Source organism: Anas platyrhynchos, chromosome 18, assembly GCF_047663525.1.
Source record: "Anas platyrhynchos isolate ZD024472 breed Pekin duck chromosome 18, IASCAAS_PekinDuck_T2T, whole genome shotgun sequence".
Taxonomy (NCBI): domain Eukaryota; kingdom Metazoa; phylum Chordata; class Aves; order Anseriformes; family Anatidae; genus Anas; species Anas platyrhynchos.
The window spans coordinates 11,245,964-11,267,476 of record NC_092604.1 but is presented as its reverse complement, the minus strand read 5'-3'; the positions used below and the strand labels follow the sequence as shown (position 1 = coordinate 11,267,476).

Genomic DNA, 21,513 nt, shown 5'->3' with positions numbered 1-21,513 from the left:
TGTGCCTGGGGCTGACGGGCTCGGCACCCCGAGCCGTGCCTGGCCACCCCAGCTGCCAGCAGCTGCAGGAGGGGGTGCCTCCGGGTCCGTAGGCTCCGGGACGGGTCGGTCCCCAGCCGAGCTCGGCCCCATTAGGGCCGGGAGGGGACCGGGAAGGGACCGGGAGGGGACCGGGAGGGGCCAAGGCGGAGCCTGGCGGCCGCCTCCGCCGCTCCCCTCGGCGGCTGACGTGGCCCGGGCCCGGCCATGGCGGACGGCAGCAGGCAGAGCAAGCTGGCGGCGGCCAAGAAGAAGGTGAGGGAATAGGGACGGGACGGGACGGGACGGGAGCGGAGCCGCCGGGCTGCTCGGGCCGCGGCGCCCCGTGAGGAGCGGAGCCGCCGAGCCCGGCCCGGCCTCCTGCGGTGAGGGCTGAGGGGCACCGGGAGGGCCCGCTCCGCTCCGCCGGGCCTCGGTGGGAGCCCCCCGGGTGTCCCTGGATGTCCCCGAGTGTCCCCCGGTGCCCTCCGGTGTCCCCCGGTGCCGGGCGCTGCGGCCGGGCCTTCCCCAGCCCGGGGGAGGCGGCCCCGGTGAGGCCGGGCCTGGTTCGGTGCTGCCCTCCCGCCCCGGTTCTGTGTTTGTTTGGCCTTCTCCTTTCTTTCAATTATTTTTTTTTCATTTTTTATTTTATTTCTTTTTTCTCCGTCCCCACGGGGCGGCCCCAGCCCCGTCCGTGCCGGCAGCTCGGCGTGCCAGTGTCAAAGTCAAAGCGGCTGTGAAAGTGTCCTGGAGCGGCTCGGGCTTCCATTTTGAAACCCTGCGGATAAAAAGGAGCCCTTTTTATCCCGCCTTGCATTTTTGCCACCTTGGCTTTCCCACCCGGCCCTGGCCGGCTGGGTGGTGGCAGCACTGCCAGCTGCGGGGCCAATTTGGGCTGCCTGGCAGGGGGCTGCTGCCCCCAGCACCCCACGGACACTCCTGGGACCTGCTTGGGCTCCGTGCGCCACCAGAAGACTTGGCAGGGTTCAGCTTCGAGCGCAGCAGCTTCGCCGAGCTGAAATGGATATTATTTTAAAATCAATTGGAGGTGGCTCACCCCCTCAGTTCACACTTAGGCCGGTGTCTGTATTACTGCATCATCTATGAAGATTGTGATCTGTCTTTCCCCGAATGGAAGCTCTTCCTCTCAGACTGCTTTTCCACCTTGCATTTAGGCTTAATGGGTGTTTATTTGTTTTCCTTGCTGCTAGTTAGACTTAAAAATATTTTTTCATCTCCTTTCAATTACAGCAAAGGCTATCAAATTCTTTGTTTCCCAGGAACTTCATCAGTTGTATACAAAAGTTATATATTTACTACTCTGTAATACTTGTGATAAGCCAAGCCTATCATGCTAGTTCTCACTTCCAAGCATCTCTGAATTATTTTTAATGTGGTTTTTTTTTTTTTGTCTCTTTCAAGACAGTTTCTCTCATCCTTACGTTTTATCTTTTTACCCTTTTGTTTTTGACGTTATACTCATAGAAGGCATATTCTGTTTTGACTTCAGATTATTTTATTTTTTTCACAGCTGAAGGAATATCAGCAGAAGAATAGCCCTGGAGCAACTGCGGGAGCCAAGAAAAAACGAAAAACTAAAGAAGGAAGTAGGCCTGAGACTCCCACAAATGATGAGAGACAATCTCCAGAGAACGTGAGCGTCTCATTCCTTCTCCCAAATAATTTGCCTCCGCCTTGTTCTTTGGCTTCCCAAACAGCATAACCACAGCTGAAAGAGGGTTATGCCAGTGTAATATTAATGTCTCTTGTGCCTGTATTAGCAGTGTATGAAGTGTGCTACAGTGGTTAGCAGCTAAAACTCCTGAAAGGTGCATGCTAGAGGCAGGGTACGTGGTGAGGCGGTGTTTGATCATACGATGCTGTAGTGCAACCCTGGGTATGTCCAGAGCTGCTGCTTTGAGGTGTGTGCTCCTACGGAGCTGGAGGATGCCAGTTTCTTTGGCTGCCTTTGATTGACATTTTTCTGCCTGTCCTTTTCTGAGCCGTTTCTCTTTCCACTTTTCTTTCGCCTCCTTTAGATTCAGAACATTCTGAAGGTGCTGGTGTCAGACCTTAACCGCTCCAATGGGGTAGCCATACCCTCATTGGACAAGAGGAAGGTGAGGCAGTGCTCGTGTCCCTCTCAGTGACTTGCTATCCCCGCTGCATGCTTCGGGTTCTGTTTAAACTGACCTTGATTTTCGGATGGAGCCTTGTTCTGGCATTATCTGCTGTCAGTTGCTTGAGTTTTTGTTGCTGTTTTTATTAACATGGAGCTGTTTGTTAACGCACATTTCCATTGCTCGTAAGTGCTTGTTTCCTCCTGGTTTCTGTCAAACCTAACACGTGCAAAAGTGAACCTTGTCAAATGCTTGTCCTTGAGACAGTTGAGCTGTAAGGAAAAAGGAATCTGGGGTGAAGCAATAAATTACCTGCTGAGGAACACCGCGCTAAGAAGAGGTAGTGCCTTTTTAGTCTGCATTTCTGCTGTTCCGTGTGTCACTGCTTTATTTACTCTCATGCCTTGCTTCTGAAGGGCATGTTTCTGCTCGTGCCTCGTCAAGCAGCTGCCCTGAACAAGCTATGTAGTCATTCCAGCCAACCCATTTTATGACGGGTGATGAAACTGGCACAGGTGATGTACAGTCTGGCAAGTACCACGGTTTTAAATATGTTTAGGCAGGAAGTCAGGTATTTCAAGTCAGGCATTTACAGGCTTTAGCTTCTTCCTTAGCTACTGAAGAAGAAAGGGCAGGAAGTATTCCAGCAAGTAATCTACATGTGCTCAGGAGCAAATGTCAGCAAACCGCCTTTAAAAAAAATATTTGCAGACAGTTTAATTAAAGAAGGATCTAATTGTGATAGAAACTAAGGAAAGTAAACTTTTGTAGCCCAGAGTTTTCTTTTGTTTTTGTTGTAGCAAAGCTCAGCTTTTCATTTTCCCTTGCACCATTTTGGTAGCTTATCTACCATTTTTTTTCTAGTCTAGCCGTCACAAAGTAACCCCTTATTATACTTACTGTGTATCCAAGCCTTTCCACCAATAAATACAACCAAGTGAATCAACAGGGGTACCAGAGAGATGGAGTGAAACCTGCAGGATGGGATGGAGCACAGGCTGAATTACTTTTGGATCCATTTTCTCCTTTATTTGTGTGTGTGGTACTGCTGTTGGGCAGGACAGCTGCTGCAGGGTGAAAGCTCCTCCATCCGGACCTTAGGTGTGTAGGCTGTGTGTCAGCTGAGCTTAAGTGACATGAAGACTTAGTGTAAGGTTTGTGGGTCCTGGCTTGTGCCTGAGCAGCGTCAGAAAACACGCTGACGATTTACCCTTGCCAAAGGGGCTGATTTCAGTTCACCTCCCCAGCTCTGTACGTTGGATCTCAGTTGGTGCTGGAGGTTGAGGTGAAGACAGGTGGTGCAGTGCTGCTGCTGGGGTGGCATCTTGTCCTGCAGGGGAGGCTTACCTGCGCCTGCAGTTTCAGTTCTGTTCTGAAAATGGAAAACTTACTGCTTCTATTCTTGTGTTTTCATTTTTCTCTCTGCTTCCATAGCCCAGAGAGACGCATTTTGAGCCGACTGTCTGTTGCACAGTTTGTGGGTTATTGTGTCTGGGGTATTAAGGATATCTTGAAAGCTAATCTTTAATTGCAATCTGTAATGGGAGAAAGATTTCTCTTTCCAGTTGCTGTCTTGTGAAAATCCTGAGTCAGGAAAATGCTGTTCAGAGCCTCAACTGATGCTAATAGGGCAGAAAAGCTGATCGTTAGCATCTGAACTGCTGCTGCCATTGGTGTCTGATGGGAGGCAGACCCCTCCCACCTCACCCACTTCAGCTTTCTTGGCTGTGAAACACAGAAAACCCAACAAAATAGGAGCCTTTGTGTGAAAACAAATGCATCCTACTATAGACTAGGCTGAGCAAAATTACCAGCTTCTTATTCTACCGTATTTGAACCTCACAAAGAATAATTTCCAGGAAAGTAGTTTGCTCCCAAACCTTTCCATCTCCAACAAATTATGCAGTTCATTTTTTTTTTCCCCTTTGATTTATTTACTTCAAAGCTCTTTCCTTTGGAGGCAGAAGGAAGGCATTCTGTGGTTAAGGCATGTTACCTGTTTTTGCATCTCGAAGTCTTAAGCAAAGAAAAGTCCCAATCAAAAAAAATTGAGGAAACATTTTTAAGATGTATCTTGTCCATCTGGTGCTCTATCCCGATGAGTGCCTGAGCAAACAGAGGCGAAGTAAACCTGAAGCTGGAAGAAGTAAGGGAATTCCTGACTTTCCTTTAAGCACCTAACATAGATTGCTCCTTGAGAGTGCAAGTGTCTGTCCTGCTAAAACGAAATCGAGATGATTCCATTTGTTTCCCTCTGCAGTTTTCCTGCTTGTTGCTTTCACTAAATCTGTCTTCCCTGTTACTGTCACCTCCTGGCTGCTTGAGTCATGAATGGAGCGCTGAGCAGGTGAATAGGGAACGCTGAGAGAGAAAGGGAGTTCTGCTCTCCTGAGGGCTGCCGAGAAGGAAGTCACCAAAGCAAAAGGGAACTCTTTCAGATGGAGTTGCAGAGAGCTGCAGTGTGTTAGTGGGGTTACCTGGTGAAAGATTGTCATTTGCTTCGCAGGGTCGTTAAATGCTGGCTTACCAGAGCTGGATGATGAAATAAAAGCAATTGCCATAAAACAGCAGAGTGCTGCCCGGGGTCTTTACAGCTCTCTGGTGCTGTACAAGGTTTGTCCAGTTCTCTGGGGCCTGGCAGAGGTGTCATCAGATACTGTTCATCCTCCCACGAACACCTGATGAGAACTTGCATCGCTGTCCAGAAATAGTTTGGGGCCCTCTTCTACTTAGATTCTTGTAGTCACGGGATTCATAGCTCCACTGGGGCCAGGGGCACCTGCTCCCAGCAATGCTGGGCTTGGCCTGTGCACAAATGTCCCGTTTCTAAACTGGTGGCTCACAGCTTGCCACAAACATCACCGAGTTCAGGATGGAGCAGCTGAGCTTGGCTGACCCAGTTTGCAGGTAGTCACTAGGCTGTCCTTCCCATCTCAGTGTGCGTACGGCGAGCAGTGTTCCCAGAGGCATCCCGAGGGCAGTGCATTTCAGAGCAGTGGCAACCACCTGGCTTTGACCTCGCTCACTTTTTGACAAATCCTTTGCAGAAAAGCTGGTCGTGAGCTTAGAGTTGGGTGGTGTTACTGCCCCACATACAGAAGTGAGCTTGGTTATGGGGCACCAGTTCTTCAGGCTGGGTCTGGGATGATGTCTGTGGGTTGATGCAGTCTCCTGTTTGCTCTGGGGCGGGCACAGATCCCCTTCCACATGTTTCTAAATGATCGTTCGCATCTGTCTGTTTTTCCTGGGCCTTATCACAAGGCGAGGTGCTCGTGTGCGTTCCCTTTGTTTCGCATGTCGGCTGTAATTCCTGTGATGTGTTTTGTGACAGGCGTACTTTGACAGTGATGTTGCCACTCGTAACGCTGAACAGCTTGCTGCCGATGTCCCTGTGCTATCTAACAGCAACAGTCTACCTAGTTCTGGTTCTGTTCTGCCTGCTCCCGGGAGCATGCAGCTGACACAGGTTTGTGACTCACCCCCGATATTGCCATACTGGTTAGCAAGGCCACGTTTCTGCTGAGGGAGACAATCTTTGTAACTACGACGTGACTAGCTCAGATTGTCTCCTGGTAAAAATACTGCATTCTGCACATCATCTGTCTGAGAGAGCGGAGGGCACGAGCATGCACGTGCCTCTGCTCCTTCCAAAGCTGCCGTTCTCTTCCCCTTTTCTCCTATTTCATGAGCAGAAAGCTCTCCTAATAACATAGGTCTCCAGTTGGAGCAGCCTGCACTCCCTTTCACTACTTAAAAGACTCAGCTGAAGTTTTTCCAGCAAAGCAGCATTGATTATCCTGATAATTGTAACAGCAAACACAAAGCCAGTAACGCTTAACTCTTCATTCTGTGAAACCTGGGCTCTCAACACTCAGAAATTATGTGCAAGCTAGGAACTGAGTTGGTGGTGTTAAGTTTATCTGTCTTTGGGGAGCAGTAATTACAGGTACTTGTGCAACCTGAGCCCACACGTAGTCAAGTCTTAGTGACACACTCGCAAATGTCACTCCCATCTTTTTTTACAGGCTTGTAATTTTTGTTTCAATCCACAGATTCATGAAGCTGAGGATCATAAAAATGCTTTGGATGAGAACAGGTGAGCGTACGTTTATTAAACAGCTTTGCAAAAGGATCCCCAAGTGTCCAACAAACTCAAGTTTTATTACTCCCCACTGCTGTACTGATTGGGGCAGTTCTTTGGGAGAAATTTTCATCACAAGGCCTTTCTTTGTTCCCAGGTCTCTCTCGTCAACAGAAAGTCTCCGCCAGTTGTCTGAACAACTCAATGGCCTGGTTTCTCAGGTATGGCCCTGTTTTGGTCCATTTGTCCTGATAATTTTCTTGGTGTCTGATGTGGAGCTTTCAGCAGCCAGTTCAAGAAAAAGCTCTTCAATGTTGGAGATGTCTACAGCCATCCTACTGAACAATGAGATATTTAAGCACGGAGAAGCAAAACCTCCAGTTTTAGGAATGTAAAATTTCAGCAGTAGGAAGAGGAGCAGAGTGGGATGAATGAACAGCACGTATTCATGGAAAGATGTATTCTTGATTTAGTGGCAAAGAATCTGAAGTCAATCTGCATAATTCATATCAGCTTGTCACAGGGGGGAGTCTGCATCTATCCTTAGACACAGGAAAAAATACTCTTCTGGCTGGCTGTGGTACTTTGAAGTGAAAGGTGCTCTTAGGAAGTATTCTGATAGTCAGTTTTTAATAATGATTCGTTGCCTGGGGGAATAAAACTGACTTGGCTGTTTTTCTTCTAGTCTACATCATACGTGAATGGGGAAAGTGCTATTTCTTCCACAAATATTAAGGAAATGGAAGTAAGTTGTTCTCAGACTGTTTTTATTTTTTATTTTTTTTTAATTTTTATTTTGTTATTTGCTAGTCTTGATGACTGACTTGGGACTCTGTGCTTACAGCAGTGTTAATGAGACCCAATTGAATATACAATTGACATACATTGCTGTCCAGTGTTGCCTTCCTCTGTAATCAGGTAGTTGTGGTCAGCGGGAGGAGGCAGGTATCTGAGGTATTTCCCGTTTGGGGACTGGGGATAATCTGGCCTCCACACAGCTCTAGTCCTTAGTTTTGGTGGACTTTTATGTCAAAAAGAAGCCTTAGCAGCAATTGATGAAATACGTTGATGTCCCAGCTATTCTTGAAACCGTAGATTTGTTTGGAGAATCTGATTTGTATCAAACTGTGATAATGATTTATTTTTCTGTTCTTTTTAATTATTGCTTTTTTTTCCTCCCCTCCTCCTTTTCTGCCCCTTCCTTTTTCTCCTCTCTGCATGTGCCCATCAGACACGTTACCAGGAGCTGGCAGTAGCCCTAGATTCCAGCAATCTAACTAACAAACAGCTCATTACAAAGATAGAGGAATTGGTAAGAAACAATCCAACCAACCAGTTTGATATTGTCTCTGCTGCTCCTCCATGCTCTCTGGGTGTCTGCGAGGTTATGGGTTCTCTTATAGTGCCACAGGGAAGGCTGCTCATACGGCACCTCGTGTGGAAAACCTGTTCAGTTCCAAGTCTAAGGCCACATGTATTGGCTCATCCAAGGAACAAGAAACACGGTTTTGTTGTTTCCACTTAAATGTGCTCTGTTGATCTCATCGTGCTTTCCCTGGATGAGAAGCATCCTGATAAAACAACTATTTCTGTTCTGAGTCCCTGAAATACAGAATTCTAGTGCCGGCAGCACTGTGAAAACCTATTTCGGCAGGTGGTGATGCTGTTCTAAATATACCAGCAGAGTGGGAGCAATAGGTCTAAGAGAGAGCCTGGTGCTGGTTTCTGATCATATCCTCAGCTTCTCTTGGCACTATGAATGAACTGCTTTGTCCCATGGCTTGCATGGATTCCTGCTGCTGCTTTTCAGCCTTCAGCTTGAACGCCGTATGAAATGTAGCTAAGCGGACTTGTTTCAGTCTGAAAAGAGCCTTTCTTGGTTTGAAGCACTTTTCCTCGTTTTGTTCCTCTCTCACAGTACTCCTTTTCCAAAGTTCAGCATTTCCCAGTGTACCCCGCAACCCCTCTTGTGTTATTTTTGGTTTTGAGTTACTGTGGTTCCATTCTGTTCCTTTTTGTCTTTTAACTGGGCTGCAAAGGCACCTGTTAGGGGTATTGCCCACCCAGGATTCTCCTTGTTTGCCTGCTTCTGACAGGCACATGAAACATGGTTTTGCCTGGAATTATATAGGGTCTTTGCTGCATTTGTGGTCTTGTCTTTGCTTTTCCTGGTTATGTTTTGCACTGGCTTTGCTAGAATCAAAACCTGTAATCCATCACTCTTCCATCGGTAGTCATGTTTCAAAACGTGTTTGAAATAGTGGTAGTAAAAACTGAGCAATGTCCATCCTTTGGGAAGGGGAAAAAGTATTATTTATGTAGTTCTGTAGAGAAACTGCCACGAGGACACCAGCAGCAAATAGCAAACACTCCACCCCAAACAAATCTGCAAAATTCTAAGGTCTTGTCTGAATTAAAACACTACGCTGTGTTTTGGTTTTTTCTTTTTTGAATGCATTTTGGTCACTATCCTAATATATCAGGATTACGATTAACTTCATAGATGTGGGGTGCAAGTTTAACTCAAGTTGGATGCTCAGACAGGGGCTGCATTAGTGGTATTTGGGAACAACTGTGGTAATGTTCTGAGCAACAAAAACCACACCTGGCGTATCAGTGAAGGAGCCCAAATCTATTATTTCTGATAGATAAGACAAACTTCTTAGTCTTTTACAGAAAAGGATAATGGAAATTGTTTGCATTAACTGGGCATGTGTCCTACTTTGTTAAAGTGGAAATGTGTTTCAGCAGTATGAGAGTACTCGCTCTTAATGCTGGTGCATCTGTTTTCTTCCACAGAAACAACAGAACCAAGAAGCAATGAATCAGCTGGAGAAGGTAAAGTGTGTCCTATTTTTGGATAGATACAGAAGTAGGTATCTGTTTCTCTGAGGAGCAGAAAGCATAGTGGACTTCGGCACAGGCCTGCGTGATCTTGTCTTACAGAACGCAGAATCATTTAGGTTGAAAAGGACTGCAGTGGAAGCAGCAGAGTACAGCTTAAGGCCTTGTCAGTAGTTTGTATTCCAAACACTGGCACATTTATGCCAGCATAAGGAACACATCGTTGCCATTCTGGGGTGGATAAACAAAGAAATAGTTCAAATAATGTTAAGACTGAAGAACGTCTTTTAAAAATAGTGGTATTGGTTAAAAGCTGGAAGTACTACCAATGAATCACTGTTTTTTAGTTTGACATAAAACAAAAAGGGTTAACTGTTTAGAATTTTGTGCTGAACAGGGATCATTTGTTTGCACAGGAAAAGAAGGAATTTGAACAGAAGTTTTCTAAAGAGCAAGCAGCACTGCGGGAACAGCTACAGGTAAGACAGAGCTTCCATTATAGTAATGTCGCTTGGCTTCTGCATTATTTCAGGAAAACTGGGAGAGCCAGTTAGCCAGACTCTTAATTGCAGGAGTTCTTTACTAAATTATCCTTTTGTGGTAACAGTGGTGTTGCAGTTAGAAGCAAGGATTTTTTGCACTGAGCTCACTTTTTTCCCCCAAAGGTTCATATCCAGACTATTGGAATTCTGGTTTCTGAGAAGTCCGAGTTGCAGACAGCCCTTGGACATACTCAACAAGCTGCACGGCAGAAATCAGGTAAAGGACTCCAAAAACTCCAGCTCAAGCTGTTGGCTAAATTGTGGATTTCAAGTCACAGGCATGATAGTTGCTGGCAGCCAGCTCACCATGCTCATTGACTCCTTAATGAGCCATTCTTGGCACCGTCACTGCTTCTGTCATCATATCTGCCCCCAAACTGGAGCATGGTAATCCCATGGCAGTTGAGGTTCTTTTGTGCATCATTACAGCCCTGTCAGCCCTGTTTGGGCCTGGTGACTACCCCAGACTGTTCTTTTCTCACTTTCTTCAGATTCTTTTAAAACTTTGTTCCCTTTTCTCCACCACCCCTCCCACACAGCTGTCATGTTAGTGTAGGTTTTACCGGAGGCTTTCATTCTCACCTAAATTTCAACAATTTACTCTAGTAGAAAAAAATAAACATACTGCCTATTGTTCTGCAAAGGAAGCTTCATCTCCCTCTAAAATTGAGGAAGGTACTTACAGAGAGCTTTACTGCCCCAGGTTGCTGGTGAATGACCTGTATAGCCAGGAGTAGAACCAGGTCTACTAATTTACAGAGCTCTCAGTGGTGTGCTGCCCTCTCTGAAGTGTTTAAGAGCTTGTTAACAAAGTAGAAAGTGCTGTTCAGCCAGCCCCCAAAATCCCTTTGTGGTCTGCTCTCAACTGTCTCTGCTCTGACTTGCTCAGGAGAAGCTGAAGACCTTGCTGCTCGTTTACAGTCATCTCGCCAGAGGGTATCAGAGCTAGAACGCACTTTGTCCTCCATCTCTATGCAGCAAAAACAGGCAGAGAAGGTAAGAGTCACCTCTGTTTATGCTTAACCAGCAGCTCTGTGTTTGGCTATTTGCTTGTCACTGTACTACTGCAAAGTCTGTAGTGACTTACTTAGAGAGGAGGTAGAAATTAACCTTGTTGATTGTTAATTAACCTTGTAAAACCCTGTATTCTCCATGATCAAGGCAAACTTTTCAGGTTTCTGTGACCACTAATTATATGGTCCAGTTGTTGTCTTCAGATCTGGCACCTTACCGCGTTAGTTCTGCCAGCTCTGCACAACAGAAGCGTCGCTGAGACCTCGTCCCAGGAGGGTCTCCATCAAACAGACACTTCAGTATTAACATTAATCCAGAAGTATGCAGAAATAACCTCATGACCAGTTAGTAGCATCATATTTGACAAGACCAAGCAGATGAATTCCTGGCAACTTCATCATTTGTACAGGCTGATGAGTACAGCACTAGCCAGCCTGCTGTAGCTATAGATGAGGTTCTGAGCAAACCTGTCCTGAGGGTTTTATTGAAGTTCTGACCTTTTCTGCATTAGCTGATCTGTTAAAGGTAAAAAATGGTAATCTTTGAACATTTTATGTTACCTGTTTGTTTATTTGATTTAGATAAATCGATCATTTGCTTTTTCTCCAGCATAATAAAGAGTTAGTGAAGGAGCGAGACAACCTGAAACTAGAACTGTACAAACACAGGTAAGCCTGTTCTGCATGTTACTCCAGAGTAACGCTCCTCTTCTCAATACAGACACAAAACTTAGCAAGGGGCACTGACCACAGGAGGTGCCTTGGAATGCTGTATATTCAAAGTAAAAATAATAATAAGTCACTAGATATGTTCCAGTGCTGTACACATATTGCCCAGGGTAGCTGTGGAATTTTCATCCTTGGTGTTCACAGCAACTATACAGAGCTGTGGCTGACCAGAGCTGGTGTTAGCCTGGTCCCACTTTGAGTGGGATTTTGGACAAGATGACCTCCAGAGGTCTCTTCCAAACGTTTCTATGACTCCAGCTGCTGTGAAGAACCAGATTGTAAATTTATGACATGGGCATGTGCAAACCCCTAGACAGTACAGTGTTGCCACTTTATTTTTTGGTGTGTTTCTTTCAGCAAGGGCAATGAGGAAGTAAAGCAACAAAACTCGGAACTGTCAGAGAAACTCCGCTCCCTGGTTTCTGAGAACTCAGCTATGAAGTTGGATGTGGAGGACTTGCATAAGAAACTGGAAATGGCTGAGCTGATGATTCAGCAGGTAACCATACTACTGCTGGGATGTGAGGGGAGATCGCACTGATCATTGTAAGGCTTTGCTCCTGAGGGTGGAGGCAGGACTTAACTATTGTTTCTAAAGTCAGACAAAATCTCATCAAGATATCCTCTTAGTAACAGGTTTTCAGTGATACCCCTGACAGTAGAAAGGCTATACTCTAAGGAGTTGGAGCAGTAGATTGAAAGTCATTGTGACTGTTTTTTTTAAAAACAAACAAACCACACAACTTATACCGTATGAGAGGGTGACTGAATGTACCAAGTGTGCAAATGCAGTGAGTTTTCTTGTCACTGTTCAGCCTTTTGGTTACCTGGCTGTTGTGCAGTCTCACAGAGACTCCAGCTGAGAAGGAGTAGGTTTTGTACCCATCCTTAGAGAAGCGGGTGAATTGAACAATGGCAGCTCAAAGGTCAGCTCGGTAAAGTTAAGGCAAGCAAGCCAGTTAGAAAGGGGATGTGTAAAGTCAGCTGTTAACAGTTCAGACAGCAAGTTTAGTGTTAAGGTGAGCCCACCATGAAAGAAACTGCTCTTTTTCCATTTTTTGGTGGTTGATTGCTTTTGGTTTTAGGCAGTGGCTTAAATTACCCTTGATATAAAGCCAGTTGCTACTCTTCTGGGGAAAGTATTACGAACCAGCCTTGTTGCTTAGTCCACTGACATGTTCCAGGCACTGGCTTTAAATTCCTGGCATGTTTGTCAACTTTTAAGGTCACAAGTTTTTATACCATCTGACCGGTCTGTGTAGTACAGACTCTTGAAATGCATGAAGTTTCTGAGCCAAGTGATTTGACTAAAGCCCATTTTCTTAATTAAAAAAAAATACTAAATATAAAATTGTTAGGGAGGAACTGCCCAGTTGAGCTTGTTTTACCAGGCTAAAATCTAAGCTTTCTGATTTTAATCACTACTTTGTTGATACACGTACTTCAGTATGAGTTGGAGAACTTTAAAGAGCTACAGAGGGTTGTAAAATGGGTCATGTGGATGGTTAAAATCAGGGGAGAAGCTACACAGAAGTTGGATACTAACATTTTGCCATCATTTCTTGATTTTTTTTGTGGGCAGTTCTCTAATCAGTCAGGGAATCTGGATGTAAACCAGCAATTGCAGATGGCACTGGAGGAGAGGGCAAGCCTGGAAACCCAGATTGCTCAGGTAAGGTGTTGTATTAAGTACATTGATGATCCAATTCCTGACTTCTGTAAAGAAACTTGTATGGCAGAAGAACGCAGCCTGAGCTTTGTGCTGTTTTTCTCAAGCTTTATCCTTTATGCAGTCAGCCATTTAATTTATTCAGCTGATACAATTTTCTTTGTGTTCTGCTTTGCACAGCTCTCGGAGTCACTTCACCAGCTCCAGACAGAAAGAGATCAGTATGTAGAGAAACTGAAGGAAGAGGGGAGCATTTGGCAGCAGCGAGTACAGCAGCTCGCTGAGCAGGTAACCTCACGGGCAGCATCACAGCTGCTTTTGGTGAACACAGGAGTGAGTGCACCATGTGTGCTGTTTTAACCTTCACCTGTGTGGCCTTGTAGGTCCACACAATGGCAGAGGAGAAGGAGAAGCATATGGCCCAAATTCGAGAGCTGGAAGCCAATGTTACAGAGCTGTTAAGCAAATCAGGTAGGACTTGCAGAGTGGGACTTCATATCACAGAGTACCAGCAGGTTAACTCTGTCCCTGCTGTGCCAGAACTTCTGCGTATACACGTGGGTCTGATGCTCTGAAATCATGAAGGTGGTGGGAAGAGTGGTAATCGTGAAAAACCTTTCATCCTGTCAGAGAGCAATTGAACTACCTCAAGTAATTGATAAGCAGAAGGTTTTTGTCTTTAGTATCTGCCTGGCTGTACTGTCAGTCGCTTGGGCCCGGGAGATCAGGCAGGTGGGATGCTCTTGCTAGGGCTGTGAGGGAGAGGGCAGCACACAGCTGGGTGTTGTGCTTGGTTTTGGGGGTAGTTCGGTCCCTCATTCCTCTTAATGCCCTGCTCTTCTAGATACTGTGGCTGGTTATACCTTCTGAGTCCCAGTGCCACACGCTGGGGTATGCTTTCTATAGCTCTGATGTGTATTACACAAGCAATCCATTCCTCTGATCTGTTTTTATTTCCACTTCCTTAGCAGTAAAACCCATGGATATTGAGCCTTCCTCACCAGCAGGGCCTACAGAGGCTGAGTTGAGTCTGCAGGAAGAGATCCAGCGGCTGCAGCAGGAGAAGGAGGAACTGCATGGGCAATACCAGGCCCAGGTCCGGGACAACGAGCAACTGAGCCACCTCAACAGGGAGCAGGAGGAGCGGCTGCTGGAGCTCGAGAAGACTGTGCAGCGATACAACGAGGAATCCGTGGACAGACAGCAGATCCTGGAGAACATGCAGAGTGACAAGGCCACAATCAGTAGGGCACTGAGCCAAAATCGGGAGCTGAAGGAACAGCTGGCTGAACTGCAGAACGGGTTTGTCAAACTGGTATGTCTCTTTCATGCTTCTTTTCCCACTGTTACCCACACTGGTGCAATCCTTTTGCACAAATGCATATAAAGAGAAAAAACAAACAAAAAAAACCACAAAAACTATCAGAAGCATTATCTGTCTGGAGCTGTGGCTGCTCCACCTTCTGTGATTTATATTGCCATGCTAGGAGGTTCCCTCTCTGTACTCTTTCAGGTGCTCTGACAAACAAACAAGTATCTCTGTCCAGAGCAGTTTCCTCTTCATTCTCCTCTACTGGCAGGCAGGCTGTTTCTTCCCCTGGAATATTCTTACAGCCTTTTTACCTTTGAAGACACCTGTCTTCTGTTCCCTGTATTTGCCTGTGAGGAAGAAATTCTCAGCAGTCTTCTGTCCTGCTGCTGTTATTGTTTCTGTCCTGGAGCTGAATCCTCACTCTTGCTTGTTTCTTTCAATGTAGCAGCTTCTCCTCTGGGGCCCTGGCACACTGACAGATGGCCTGGTCACTGGTTTTTCTTTAGTCCTTTCTGAACTTCTCGTCTTGTTTTTGAATGCCTAGTGCTTTATTTGGGATATTCATGTCACCCATCTGCTTTGGAGCTGACAGGCTGTGTGATGGGCCAGGCCTCCTCTTGGCACTGTCCCAGCACTGATTCCCCTGCCTCTTTCCTTGCTCCTGTCTTCTGAACCTTTTTTTTTTTTTTTAAACAAAGTTATTTACTGCCCTGAAGAGTCAATTTATGGCCCGCACGTACACCTCAGATTAACAAGGGATGGCACCCTGTTGTATCAGGGAATGAACAGGGCTTACTGATATAGTTTATACGAGAATATGCTTATGGTGGTTGGGGCAATTTCCTTATACAGTGGTACTGGATTCTTGCAGACAAACGAAAACATGGAGGTTACAAGTGCCCTGCAGTCAGAGCAACATGTAAAGAAGGAGTTGGCCAAGAAGCTTGGGCAGCTGCAGGAGAACCTGGGGGAGCTCAAAGAGACAGTAAGTAACAGCAGTAGGACGGCAGGACAGGTGTGTAGCAGTTTATGCAAAGAAGAGCTGGCAATTTACCAAACTTTAATGGAAAGATGGAAATTGGTATTGTAATGATCAAGCTGGGAGCCTCCCCACATCATCTGCTGTCTGATGTGGGGGACCAGCATGTGGGGGCAGATGGCGGCTGCCTGCCTGGTTGGTGGTTTTGGGGCAACATTGACAGTTTGGATCATGCCACATGGATCTTTTTCTGGCAAAATGGTCTGATCTGGTGGTTTTGTCTTGTTATGTTAGCTGGAACTGAAAACACAGGAGGCTCAGGCTCTGCAGGAACAACGGGACCAATACTACAGCCACTTACAACAGTACACTGTGGCATACCAGCAACTGGCTGCTGAGAAGGAGGAGCTGCACAAACAGTACTTGCTTCAGACACAGCTTATGGATCGGCTGCAGCATGAGGAAGTTCAGGGGAAGGTGACAGTGGAAATGCACCTGAAGGAACTGCAGCAGACCAAGGTAACAGTGCAAAGGGGCAAGTGGGAAGACTGGAGGCAAAAATGATGTCTGGAGCAGAAGCACTGCTTGCTTTTTGTGTGTGTGTGATGCTGCTGCCTCAAAATGTAGTGACTGTCTACAGTCTGGTTTGTGCGGGTTTTAGGTGTAGAACTCCTGTGAATTTCTGCTTCTCTCTTGTAGGAAAGTCTGGAAGCAGTAGCTAAGGAAAACAAAGAGCTACAGGCTCAGATCAGTCAGTTAGCAGCAGAGCTGGATGACAAGATGTTGCACAGACTAGAAGGTGAGTAGCTGCAGCTGGTCTCTAGGGAGGAGGTAGAGCTGGGCTCTCTGGGGCATTAACTCTCTGTTCGCCTTCCCTCTTTTACAGGAGATGGAGTTGAAAGTGAAGCAATGACTGAAGAAATCCCAAAACCTTCATTAGTGATCCCAGAGAAGTTTGAAAGCCATGAAGAAATGGTGGGTCTTGATGTGTAGAAAAGCTTTTGTTATCAGTTGTGAACAAATGTCTAGAAAAGGGGAGGTAGATTAAGCTGCAGAGCGGTTCCACTGCGTGCATCACATAAGCTGTTTATCAGCTGTGATCCCTACCTACCGAGGCACAATAGTGAGGGAAATGTTAATAGCCCCTTGTGCACAGCAGCTTAGAAGCAAGAGTTCTGCAGCATTCTTGAAAGACAGGCTGGAAGTCCAGCAGTGGCTTTATTTAATTATGAAGACAATTCAGCTGGCAGTCGCTCTAATTATTGTGTTGCTAATGTCCTCCTTAGTTTGGAAGGCAATTTGGAAATGGTGTTGAAAATCTATTAAATTTTTCTCTAAGTACAGTCATAATTGGAAAATATTGTGATCAAACAGTTATCATGGGAGTTCAAGTTTAATCTGCAGAGAAGAAATGATTTGTATTACTTGGGGATGAGAAGACATGCAGTAGTTGCTGCCTGGTGTAATCCCACGGCAGGGTTTCCTACCCATAAATAACATAGGGTAGATTCTCTTATTTTGTTTGCCCTGTGATGTATAACTGACCATACTAAACACAGGAGAAACACTAACCTGTATACTTGGGAATTTATCTCAGGTTGCTTTCTTGATGTCTGCCATGTCTCAAGTGGAAAAGGAACGAGAAGATATGAGGCAGCAGCTGGCTGCTCAGAAACAGCAGTGCAGAAGCCTCTTGCAGCAAATAGCAGCTCTTCGGCAGGAGCAGCAACGTAACGTGCTGAGTGGAGGTAAAGTTTCGTGCAGTTCGGAGACTCTGAATACTGAGGTGTGCCCCAGCCAGCTGACCCTGGCCTCTGTGAAATAGACCTAGGGGTTTTATGAGTGCATCCTGACCAAGGAGACTGTGTAAATTACATGTGTTCCTTCCAGATTCCACCATGGATACTGTTCCAGTGGAGGTTCATGAGGCTTTGAAAACTGCCATGGAGAAACTACAGGTAAGTAAAGGATCTGATCTTCTTTCGGCCCCGCTATCCCACCCAGCTAGACTTTCAGCCAGTGTCAGACCCTTGTAGTACACACAACCAAATTGTAGGGGAATATGGTGCAGCTGTTCTGTAATAATAAGCTATTTTCTAAAAAGCCTATTGCTGCTTGTCTCATCGCAGGAAGCTTGGAGTAGTAATTCCCTCCTACACTACCCTAAAGACTGTAAGGGCCTAACGCTCACTTATTTATAGTTTTGGTTTTTTTTCTAAAGAAATAAATGAAAACCAGACTATCTTCACCTTGCTGAGAGGTGCAGTCCTGGAGCTGAGTATGACCGGAGTTGTGCTATCCCTGCAGTGAGAAGGCTGAAAGGCACTTTGTTCCATCTGCTGCTCCCCAAAGTGCAGAGCCCTTCTCTAGTTCCTTTTTACCACCAAATCACAGAGTAGTTGTAAAGGCAGCAAGAACTGTTCCTAGGTTCAGACCATTGTGAATGGAGGGTGTCATTAACATGGGTATTTCCTATATGTGAGCAGCTGAAACTAATGCCAATTTCTGTGTTCAGTCCCGTTTCACAGATCTGATGCGTGAGAAAGCTGATCTGAAGGAACGGCTGGAAGAGTTAGAACATCGCTGCATACAGCTGTCTGGGGAAACAGACACCATTGGTATGTATAGGCAACACAACACAAGCTAGAGCTCGCTCAGTGTGTTATTTGGGGACTAGCTTTTGGAGCTGGAGCCTCCCAGATACCAAGCAGTTCAAGTCTCCTGCTGCTGCCTAGCTAGGCTAAACTTCCACTCCAGGGTTGGATTTGCTGGATCCTCATGCAGCACAGCTCTGTGCTTATGGTAAGGTTTATGCCCTAATCCCGTTAACACTTGTTCCTTATGCTTCTCTTGTGCTCCAGGGGAGTACATTGCATTGTACCAGAGTCAAAGGGCTATCCTCAAGCAGCGGCACCAGGAGAAAGAAGAGTACATCAGCAGGTTGGCTCAAGATAAGGAAGAGATGAAGGCAAGGAATCTTTTCTGTAGTACTAATCCAGGCAGGGCACACAATGGGAGGCAGGCCTGGGGAGCACCCGCACAGTATAAACCTTCCCAAGCTGTTGTTCAGCTAGCTTTAATCTTGAAGTTGCTGATTTCGTGAGAGGCGGGACAACAAACTATAGCATAGTTTGTGGCCTCGGGGATGCGTATGCTTCATAGGTTTTCCTTTACTTTGGTACAGGTGAAATTACTGGAACTGCAGGATTTAGTGATGCGCCTGGTCAGGGAAAGGAACGAATGGTACAGCAAGTACGTAGCAGCTGCTCAAAACCCAGAGCTGTTAGCAAGCCAGAATGAAAGTGTACTGCCCGTGGAGAGGCGCATCGAACTGAATGCTACCGATGGAGAAGGTAAGCTGTAGCCAGAACAAGCTACATAAAATGGAATAACCCAAGGTCTTGCTGTTGTACATGGATGGGAAGAGTTACCTGTCTGCCTTGTCTTGTGTGCCTTACAGGGTTACGAGAAGTGAATTTATCAGATGAAGCAGAACAAGAGGCTGCTGCTTTTCATCAGTCCAGTTTCTCCCCTATTGACACTAAAGCTGCTCAGCCAAGCCAAGACGACCCCACAGCAAAGCAAATAATGCAGCTTCTCAGAGAAATCCAGAACCCTCAGGAGAGGGTGGGCTCCTTGCTGGAAAACCCCTGCATTCCATTCTTCTACCGCGCCGATGAGAACAATGAGGTCAAAATCATGGTGGTTTAAGTGGCAACAATTCTTACAGCAATTTTCTATGAGCCTGCAAGGACTAAACTGACTTGTATGTGCCCATACCGCTGCTCAGTGCCCTTGGTGAGAACAGAGCTCTGCTCTAAAGACAGCAGGAAAGCAGGATTGCATCAGATGGAACTCGAGCATCAGACCTCATCTTCCTTCTGTTCCATGGTATGCTTGGAGTACAGGCTGGCTCAAATTAGGGGGAGGCAGCAGGTGCCAGCACATCACCTGGGCCCAGTGTGGGTTGGGGGAAGGGACTCCATGACTTCGGGCAAAATTCCTTGAGCCTTTGTCCTGTATCCCTGCCCAGGACTCTGCTGCCAGCACCCAGCTTCACAGCAGCGACTGAGCAGCAGCTCTCATCCAGCATTCATGACTGTAACCTGCCTAGTTCCTTCCAAGGCTCCCCCAGTAACTAACATCCTCTGGTAACAGAAACTCTTTGGATTCTAACCAGGTTGCTTTTGTTTCACACCATGTATCTTAATTTCCCATTTTCCACAGCAGCCTGCCTCTCGCAACTGTATCTGAAACCAGCCTTGGCGGTCTTCAACAGCCAAAAGTTCCAGGCTTCTGGCTAGCTAGGCAGCACTACAGACCCATTTATTCTCATCGCTAGGGGAAGGGGCTGAGGGTTGCCTTTTGAGTCTTTTCGGTTACTTGACAAAGCTTTATGTGATTATTGGGAGTGGGGTGGAAATGTAACTGCACTTTGAAGGATGACGTGTTTCACTTGTATGTGTCTGAAGGTTTTATTTATTTTTAAAAAAATGGGAGAAATAAGTAAAAGGAAACCACTTAATAAACATGCTTTGTTTTGAATTTCTGGATTTTAGGGGGGTATGGTTCTCTCTCTCTTAAATTTCTTCTCCCATTTTGGTAAGAAATACATTGAACAGGTGGCAAAGGTTGTTGTAATCTACCCACCTCAAAGAGGGTGGTACCTGACACTGCCTTGAAGCAAGAGGCCTAATTCTAAGGGGAAAACATGCTGTGAATAGAGGTCCCCAAAGTGACAGCAAAGCAAAGCCCTTAGGTGTACAAACACTCGTGCAGATACCTTACAACTAAGTCTTTCAGACACAAACTCCCTGTTCTTAATACAGTTACAGCCTCAGCAATGAAGTTTTAAAGAGGACCTGACTTCTACAGCTGTGCAGTCCAGAAGTACTAAGCTGGGCTAGTGCCTGAAGGAGCAGGCTGAGCTGTCTAAATGAGAGGTGCAAGCACACAACTGCAGTATCAATTTTTCCATTTGTCAACACCAGCCTGTGTTTACAGTGGTGTCTCTGAGTTAGGTGAGCTTTACTAATATAACAGAAGTTTTCTTCTAATGCCAAAAGTAGGTTAAGGCTTTATTTTTTTTTTTAATGGTTCATTTTGAGTTTTCCATATACAACTAGAAGCGTACATGGAACAAGAGGTTTTCCTATGAACCCACCAGAGGAAGGTGGAAGCTGTTTTTTTGACTTCCTTTCACTTAATTGGCCCTATTGTGGTCTGTTAATGGCACAACATGAGTGATAGGGGCCCTCATGCTCCTGGCTGCATAGGGTTGTGTACATAATGTATCTGTAAAATGCTGTATATTCCTTGAAGGAAGACCAGCCTGGTACAGTGTTTATACCTGCTCAGGCTACTCATGATCTGTATCATAATAACCAAGGGGCAGGGTTGTGATTTAATGCAGAACATTATAAATGGAATAAATATTTATTAAGTGTTCTTCTCCATAGCTGTGAAGGAGAAGCTGTTGAAGAAACTCTGCAGGCTGCTGCAAAGGTGACTTAGTCCTGTTACAGACATGCTTTCTGAATAAACTTATTCAGATGGGTACTGGCTAGGTGTATTTCTTCTGTTCAGATCACTTTGAATTTTAGTTAAAAAAACTACAGAGAAAAATTACCCCAGAAACTCCCACCTTGGCACTGATGCCCTTTCCACTTAGCTTTTACGAATGTTCTCTTGTAGACAGACTGCTGCCATGTCTAGATGCTTTTCCCTTAGCTACTAATTTCATATATGAACTCCAGATTGTGTTTTTTTTTAATCCTTTTCCCTCTAGAATCATTTTCCCAATCTCACCTTTAAACGTAGTACACTAAGATGACACTAACTATTGTTCAGCTGACATACCTTACCTTTAACTTACAGTAACTGGACTGCCTCTGCCACCTCTGGTTTTAGGAAGAGCAGGAAAATGCTTCCTAAAGGCCAGAAGCACCAAGCAAACAGGAAACAGCTGGAGCCAGGACAATTTGTTTGACAAGGCTCTAGGTCAGGGGTAAAAGTTTCTCTTGCCTGGGCAGGGTAGCTGGTATTCACATCATAACATACTTAACCATTGACAACCAGCAGATCAGAGGTTGCAAACTAAGGCTCCACTACTCATTTGAATAATTAGTTTAAATTAAAATAACGTTCTTTAAGAACAGCCCTAGGTAGTACCAGGTATAGGTAGAAGAGCTCCAGTGAAGAAAAAG

At 45.7% G+C, this 21,513-nt stretch overlaps 1 protein-coding gene across 11 annotated transcripts; it reads left to right on the top strand.

Moving 5' to 3' along the window:
* Positions 1-137: 137 nt before the first annotated feature.
* Positions 138-20,866, top strand: GOLGA2 (golgin A2). 11 transcript variants are annotated; one of them, XM_027470685.3, is made up of 28 exons: positions 138-294; positions 1,550-1,672; positions 2,058-2,138; positions 5,470-5,604; positions 6,191-6,234; positions 6,377-6,440; positions 6,905-6,964; positions 7,451-7,531; positions 9,019-9,057; positions 9,480-9,542; positions 9,729-9,822; positions 10,495-10,601; positions 11,229-11,287; positions 11,705-11,846; positions 12,930-13,019; positions 13,197-13,304; positions 13,400-13,487; positions 13,988-14,331; positions 15,200-15,313; positions 15,602-15,826; positions 16,007-16,106; positions 16,194-16,282; positions 16,905-17,055; positions 17,198-17,265; positions 17,823-17,925; positions 18,169-18,275; positions 18,492-18,660; positions 18,768-20,866. In XM_027470685.3, exons 1-28 carry the CDS (start codon positions 247-249, stop codon positions 19,016-19,018), a joined length of 3,147 nt encoding a protein of 1,048 aa, XP_027326486.2. In that variant the 5' UTR covers positions 138-246; the 3' UTR covers positions 19,019-20,866. The 11 variants fall into 11 exon arrangements, with proteins under 11 accessions (XP_027326486.2, XP_027326485.2, XP_071881287.1 ...); XM_027470684.3 differs by having other exon boundaries at positions 13,985-14,331; XM_072025186.1 differs by lacking the exon at positions 2,058-2,138.
* The last annotated feature ends 647 nt before the right edge of the window (positions 20,867-21,513 follow it).